Here is a 7,951-nt window from a genome sequence, read left to right as displayed (position 1 = left end):
CGGGGTGGGGTGGGCCCAGGTGCCCAGGGCGCAGGGCAGCTGTCTCAAGGAGGCAGGCAGGTGGGCATTCGTGGAGGGGGTCACTACAGGTCCAGGGGAAGGGCTGGCGAAGTCGGGCGTGGGGCCGGGAGAAGGCAGGGCACAGAGCGGTGAGAGCAGGGCGGGGCCGGGGGCGGGGCGGGGCCGGGGGCGGGGCCGGGGGCGGGGCCGGGGCGGGGCCGGGCTCACGACAGCCGAGGCCCTGGACGGCGCTCGCGCCACGCACAAAGATGGCGGCGCGGAGCCCCGCCCCCGCTCCCCCCCCCCCCACGGCCGCGGCCGCGCCGAGGGGCGGGTGGGCCTGCGGGGCGGAAGTGCCGCAGCCGGAAGTCCGGCCCGCGCCTCGGTGAGCGGGCGGCGCGGCGCGGAGGCTGGCGGGCTGCGAGCGGGGCGATGCGGCGGGCGGCGCGGCCCGGACGTGCGGCGGCGGTGGGGCTGCTGCTGGCGGCCCGCGCGGTGGCGGGGTTGGAGCCCATCAGCGTGGGCATCGCCATCGCGGCCGCGTCGGCGCTCACCGGCTACCTGTCCTACACGGACCTGTTCTGCCGCTTCGCCGAGTGCTGCCTCGAGGAGCAGCGGCTCAACGCGTCGGGTAGGGCGGGTCGGCCGGCGAGGGGCGCGGCGCTCCCCCTGAGCTCGGGCGGGCGGGAGGACGGACGGGGCCTCGGTCCGGACTCCAGCCCTGGAAGCCGTGCCCTCTGAGATCCATGCGCCCGGTCGTGGGGCTCCGCCCAGCCTCCTTCCTACCTGCCTCGGATTCCCTGCGAGTACAGTAAGAAGAAGCCGAGAGCAGCGCGCCCAGCTCTGCACCGTGGCAGTCCTATTAAGTGGTTGTCAGGCGTGCAGCGGCTGCCCAGAAAGCCCACACGTGGCCCTTGGTTTTCTTACAAGCCAGCAGGGGTGTCTGGGGAATAGCATGCAGGTCACTCAAGAGAGGGCTCATCCCTGGATGAATGAACACGTTTAGCTTCCTTATCAGACACTGAGTACTAAGGAGGACATCCGTGGAAGTGGCATCGTGTGACTGCGACCCGAGGTTCTGCCTCCAGAACCTCCGGGCCAGCCCTGGGGTTTGGCAGGCACCCTGCTGGACTGCTTACTAATATGTGCCTTTCGCTTTGGCCAGCTGGGGAAAGTGCTGCTTTTCTGATGCCTGTTTAATGTGTGTTTTTCTCTCTGTTCTCCGGCTGGCTCCTGCAGCCCTCAAGCTGGAATTAGAGGAGAAGCTCTTTGGGCAGCATCTGGCCACAGAGGTGATTCTCAAGGCGCTGACTGGCTTCAAGAACAACAAAAATCCCAAGAAACCGCTGACTCTTTCCTTACATGGCTGGGCTGGCACGGGCAAGAATTTTGTCAGCCAAATTGTGGCTGAAAATCTTCACTCAAAAGGCCTGAAGAGTAACTTTGTCCACTTGTTTGTCTCGACTCTGCACTTCCCTCACGAGCAACAGATAAAACTGTACCAGGCAAGAGAATCGTGTTATCCTGTCCACAGGCCACTTGGACTGGTCTTCGCCACCTGCTCACTAACTCTGGCCTCTGCTGCTTCTTTTTGCACTGCAATAGTCCCAGGCCCCATTGAGTTAAGGCACACTTGCCCCCAGTAACCTTTTGCTATTTGCAGAGCTTTCCCATGACTTTTTTTTTTTTCTTCCATTTGATCACAAAATAATACAGTGGGACGGGTGAATTTATTTCCATTAAAAGATTGAGCCAAGAGAGGTGAGGGCACTTGCTTCTTACGATCTCTCTGGCCTTGTGGGAAATCAGAAACTTGGGCCCAGATCACCAACTCTGGGTTTGCAGAGTAACCACGTTCTACAATGAATGAGCGTGTTCAGATTTCTTGTCCCAGCCCTTGATGAAGGGGAGCAGTCTTTTTTTTTTTTTAAGATTTTATTTATTCATGAGAGACACAGATTGAGGCAGAGACATAGGCAGAGGGAGAAGCAGGCTCCCTGTGGGGAACCTGATGTGAGACTCAATCCCAGGACTCTGGGATCACAACCTGAGCCAACGGGAGATGCTCAACCACTGAGCCACCCAGGTGCCCCTGACATGGAGCAGTCTTAAATGATTTGTTCTGACATGGCTTCATGAAAGCCTCCCACCTATGATGCAGTGTCTGTAGTTAACACTCTGCATTTAGCATCGTAGACTAGAGGATTTTTTTTTCCCTCAGTAGCTGTTACTTCCTTTGTTCTTCCCATCCAAATCCTTGATGTTGCTTTCTTTCTTTCTTTCTTTTTTTTTTTTTTTGCTTTCTTTTGTCAAATGAAAGCCTCGCAGAATTGACCCTTTATGATCATTCTTCCTTTTGAGATATTATTTCTACATTTAATTTCTATTAAGTTGTCTAGTAGAGTTCTTGTTTCAGTGGCCTTCGTTCTTACAAAGGTTAATAGCCCCAGTGTTAGGTGGGGACCTAAATAAGAAACAAACTGAACTGAACAAGGAAATGACAGTGGCTATTTGCCACACAAACTGAGCTGGGAAATTGCTGAAAAGAAATAATTTTGGTTTCCTGAATTCTTTCATGAATCTCTAGGAAAACAGTAAATAGATGAGGGTACCTCTGGAGCCTTTCATGTGTTGGGGTGTAGGGCTTGTTGCTTGGATATCTTTGTCTCGGGAAAGCATAGGAACAAATGCTTTCCGTGGAATGCCAGCTCAGTTTGTTCCCTGCATCAGTATAGGCACAGCTTGGGGGCACTGCAAGCCTGAGTCCAGCTTCTTATTCCTCAGTCTGTCTGCTAAAGTGAACTTGAGATTTCAGGCCACAGTGAGCTAAAATTATGGGCTGGTTAACAGTGAACTGATGAATATCCATGCATCTTGCTCTTACACCTTTAAAAAGTAACATTTAGCAAACCATTTGAGTTAGGGTGGGGAAAAAAAACAACTTTGCATTTTAGCACCTATCTGCCAGTTTCCACTTTTTATAGATAAAGTTCCGGAAAAGCTGTTACCCAGTGAATGGAAGTTAGGAGGCATTTTCCAAGCTCTTACTGAAATCCCAGAGAGCTCGAATTTGTCATCTTGCATAGCATGAGGAACCGTGCTGTGCTTCTCCCCTAGCCACAGCCTTTGAGCCTCTGCATCCTCTTTCTTTTATGGTTGGTCTAGGACCAGTTACAAGGATGGATTCGGGGTAACGTGAGCGCATGTGCGAGCTCCGTGTTCATATTTGATGAGATGGACAAACTGCACCCTGGAATCATCGATGCAATCAAGCCGTTTCTAGACTACTACGAGCAGGTTGATGGCGTGTCTTTCCGGAAGGCCATCTTCATCTTTCTCAGGTCAGCGGGATGTGGCTTCTCAGGGGCACAGAAGCCATTCATTCTCCCGGTGCTAGAAGGAGGTCCTGGCATTCTGTTGCCCAGGGACAAAGGTAGCTGGCAAAAGTGAATTGCTGACTTTTACTTTGGGGTTGCTATTATTGGCATGGCATGGAGTGTGGGCAGGAGAAAATGCATTAGATACTGCTGGTAACAGGCGATTTTGTTACCTGCACATGCCTCTGAGGGTTATCAAAAGACAGCATTATGCGGCAAGTTCTGGAAAAGCAGATTTCTTTTTCTAAAAATATTTATTTATTTGAGAGGGAGAGGGTGCACAAGCAGGGTGAGCAGCAGGCAGAGGGAGAGGGAGAAGCTGGATCCCAAATGAGCAGGGAGCCTGATGTGGGGTTCCATCTCAGGACCCCATGATTATGACCTGAGTTGAAGGTAGACGCTTAACTGACTGAGCCACCCAGGTGCTCCTGGAAAAGCAGATTTCAAGCTCCGTAAGGGCAGATGCTTACTTTGCCCTTTTCCAGGAACACTTAGTAAATATTCCTCAGTTAAGAATAAACCCAAGTGCAGGTATGATTCTTGATCAGACACAGAATCTTACTATGTAATCTTACTCTGCTACTTTGGCAAATTCAGCAATGCAGGTGGGGACCTCATAACTAAGATTGCCCTTGACTTTTGGCGGGCGGGAAGAAAAAGGGAAGACATTCAGCTGAAGGACCTGGAACCCGTGCTGTCTGTCGGCGTCTTCAACAATAAACACAGTGAGTCTCCCAGGCTGAGGAGCCCCCTAGCCCTCCCTGCAGAGTCACCTCTTTCTTTAAACCTTCCACAAAGCCACCGAATCCGTGTGCCTCTGTCTTCACTGAAGTAGGGACATATTCTTCCAGCATTCTATAATAGAAGCCAGTTAGCAGGGGGTAACTGACAGTCCTTTTACCAGGCTTGTTGCACACTTGAGAAAAAGAGAATCTGGAGGGGTATAGGCATGAAGAATGCACTGTGGATCAGGATCAGAGTGGGCCCTGTAAGAGCAGTGAGCTTGGCTGTGTGACAGCGACAATGATGGGAAGACCCAGCTGTGTCTTGCTTTGCAGGTGGCCTGTGGCACAGCGGACTGATAGATAGGAACCTCATCGATTACTTTATCCCCTTCCTCCCCCTGGAGTACAGACATGTGAAGATGTGTGTACGGGCAGAGATGAGGGCCCGTGGTTCTGCCATAGATGAGGATGTTGTCACCAGAGTGGCAGAGGAAATGACATTTTTCCCCAAAAGCGAGAAAATCTACTCAGACAAGGGCTGCAAGACTGTGCAGTCACGGTTGGATTTTCACTGACCTCATTCAAGTGGAGTAAGAGGCCACTGGGAGCTGAGCGAGAGTCTTGCCTTATGGAAGCACTTTGGAGCCCTCTTTGGGGTTTGCACATTTGCACTTGTGGACTTTTGGGATGTAGAAGTTTCTAAGAGTTGAATTTTGAAAAGACACTAATCTATTGAGTGTTTTGGAGCTGACAGCAATCCGTCTGTTAACTGCGGTGGAAGATGAACTTTTAAAAACACATCCTCCCCCCACACACACACCTCCTTGCTGAGCTTGACGGGAAGTGCCTTGTAAACAAGCTGTGTGAGACCTAGAGCTGGTTCTGACCCCACAGTACCCACACCTCAGAAGCTGCTGCTCTAACTCAGGGAGTCAAGGGCCCTGCCGCAATCCGTGGAGCAGTTTGCATCTACTGAAAACCTTCTCTGTTTCTTTGCACAGAGAGTGTTCACTGGCTTGATGTATCTCAGTTGAAATCGGTGGCACCTTCAGGTGGACAGTGTCGGTGGGGATGTGGGCTGCACACAGAGCATTCTCGACCAGGTGACCTGTCTGCCTGTGCTGTGGGGTCTCCATCCGAGGTCTTTGCAGCAGGCCTGTCTGTTCTTTGCTCTGGCTGGTCCTGGAATTCCTCTGCCGACTCTCCCTTGGTTTTGATCTCAGCCTTCCTTGTACCACTTCTGAACTTCAGTCACTTCGAGATTTGCCCCCAACCACTTGTCATCATTAGAGTCAAATCAGAATGGGACTGTTGGTTTTGAATTTGAGTCTTGGTTCCCACGATGAATTGTCTATAATAATTTATGCCTGGGGCAATCTCTCACTTCAGAGAATCATTTGAAATCCATAGGACACACTCAGTCTCCATGGATGACATGTGCCACTGAGTGGTCAGCTTGCAGATTCTGCATTGCCAAAGAAGTGTAAGTATCGTACACCACAAATGCTGGAATTTTCAAGGATACGTTTGTTTTTTTATAATGTTTTTACTTGTGAATCTCAGATAATAGAAAAATACAGGACATAGCTTATTTTAAAACATGTGAAGGACATACACAAAAAAGGAATAATTGCCTATTCCTTTATCAGAAACTATTTAACAGAAACACTATACATTTTTATCGTTAAATGCGTGGTAATACCTGGTCACTGTTATAGATCGAACAAGGTCAGTGTGAAGCAGCGGGTCCTGGGTGTCCTCTGCTGAGAACACCCTTTATGGCAGTGGCAGGCTGGACTGCCCTGGTCACCAGAAATAAGATGGATTCCAGCCCGTGTGAATTGTTGTGTACGTGTGTCACAGCTGTGATGTGACCACAGAACAATGTGCAGTGTGTTTATATGTAAGATGTAGAAGGCACATCTTTATGACACAGGAGTGCCTCACAGAGGGTCACATTTAGTCTTTTAAAAATGCCAAGTTCAGGCTTAAAATTTTTAGAACGTGTTCTTACATTGGAGCCGGGTTACTTTCTTTCGTAACCCTGTGAGTATCTGGTCAGGCAAGACCAGGTTTTCCCTGTTCATAGTGACGCAATTCACCACGTGTGGGCCACCTTTGGACTTGTAACCTGTAACCCGAAGAGGTTAGGCTGACAGCCCAGCCTCCCTCACCCCATGTAAGAGGTAGACAAGAACTTGAATTGACCTACTGTAAAATAAAGCCTAAATTTTATCATGTGACACGTTCCTTGCAAACATTTTTTTTTCCTCTAGTTTATTTGGTAGCTCTGAAAAGTTTGAGCTTGGGTTAAAGGCTGTCAGGGTGTGGTGTGAGGCTCGCCACGGCCCGGATATGCTGGCAGGTAGTCTGTATGTCAGTATTTACCTTCAAGGCTGGTATCGCCAAACACAGTTATATTGGATTAGGTGATGGGTTCACCATATTTCCATGGATGAAAATGCCACATGGAGCTGGACTTCTTCCTAGTACGTTTTTTCTCCAAAGATTAACACAGGAAGGAAATTGAGGCAGTGGGAAAACATGACTTCCTGCTGACATTCTGAACCCAAGCAAGGCTGGGCTCAGACCAAAAAATTAGAACTGGTAAAGTGAAGTCCTAGTGAAGCTAACCAGGTATCAGTTTGGTCGCACTCCACCTGGCCTCTTACTTGTGAGTGAATCGTTAATACCAACCCTCTTTCCAGGCCTGAGGATGAGACAGCTACTTTCTAGAAAGTTCAAACCCTCTTCAACATCTCACCTCTTCCCCTCATTTGTCACTTGAAGGTGCTCAAGTCCTTAGAACTTTCCGGGTCTGCTTCCCAGCCTGGTGCAGTTTCTGCTCCACCCTGTACTGCCTCATCTACAAAGACTGAACTTGCTGAATTAAGTCAAGGGACTCCTGTGTTCCCTAACTAGGGGCTCTCAGGTGCTGGGGCTGCCTCTGAGAACGATTAGCCTCATCTGTGACTCCTGGGAACAGGCCAACAGGCCAACTTCTGCTCTGTATAAACCTTCCCACACTTGGGGCACCTGTGTGGCTCAGCCGGTTAAGCCTCTGCCTTCGGTTCGGGTCATGATCCTGGGGTCCTGGGATTGAGCCCCACATGGGGTTCCCTGCTCATCAGGGAGTCTGCTTCTTCCTCTCCATCTGACCCTCCTATCTTACGCCCTCGCCCTCTCAAATGAATAAATAAAAAAATCTTAAAAAAAAAAAAACCACCAACACTTGCAGCTGTCCTTAGGAGGCCTGGACGCCCTTAAAGATTAAGGAGGCTCTTTGCAGGCCAGGTACCACGAGGCAGAGGGGTCCTGTGGCAGCGGGGTGCCAGCTGGTCCTCGGCCTGCAGGCACACGTGTTACATACGGGTATGTGCAGCCTCCTAACAGTGCTCTGTACTCTGCCTGGCATCTCAGCTGGGATTATGTCTCTAGATTTGACTCCACAGCTGGGTGTCAAGAGTGCCATGAAGCCCAGTGCAGCGGAGTAAAGAGCAAGTAGGGATCCTCAGAGTCCCTGCACTAGACTTCACTCCAGCCTGCACTGCACCAGTTAGGTCTTACTTCATAGCTGAGGCACAGAAGATCTACACTGGAGGGCTTTTTTCTCCTTTAAAGGTGTATTCACAAATTACAATTTTATTGTAAAATAGTAGCTGTTTGAAGTTTTAAGTAAAAAACACTATTCTTGGCATCCTCGGGGTGGATGGGGGGCAGTTAAGCTTTTCTAAGAGGTTTTGGGGGTTCTCATTAAACAACAAAAACTAATGGGGCACCTGGGTGGCTCAGTTAAGTGTCTGCCTCTGGCTCAGGTCATGATCTCAGGGTCCTGGAATCAAGCCCTGT

General features: G+C 50.2%; 1 protein-coding gene across 1 annotated transcript; it reads left to right on the top strand.

Annotated features, from left to right (window-relative positions):
- The first annotated feature begins 404 nt into the window (after nt 1-404).
- TOR1B (torsin family 1 member B) lies at nt 405-6,345 on the top strand. Its single transcript, XM_055328277.1, has 5 exons — nt 405-631; nt 1,240-1,505; nt 3,166-3,341; nt 3,975-4,102; nt 4,436-6,345. Exons 1-5 carry the CDS (start codon nt 433-435, stop codon nt 4,675-4,677), a joined length of 1,011 nt encoding a protein of 336 aa, XP_055184252.1. The 5' UTR covers nt 405-432; the 3' UTR covers nt 4,678-6,345.
- Nucleotides 6,346-7,951: the final 1,606 nt, after the last annotated feature.

The sequence above is a fragment of the Nyctereutes procyonoides genome, unplaced genomic scaffold (genome assembly GCF_905146905.1).
Source record: "Nyctereutes procyonoides isolate TBG_1078 unplaced genomic scaffold, NYPRO_anot_genome, whole genome shotgun sequence".
Taxonomy (NCBI): Eukaryota; Metazoa; Chordata; class Mammalia; order Carnivora; family Canidae; genus Nyctereutes; species Nyctereutes procyonoides.
This window is presented reverse-complemented; position numbering and strand designations above follow the sequence as displayed.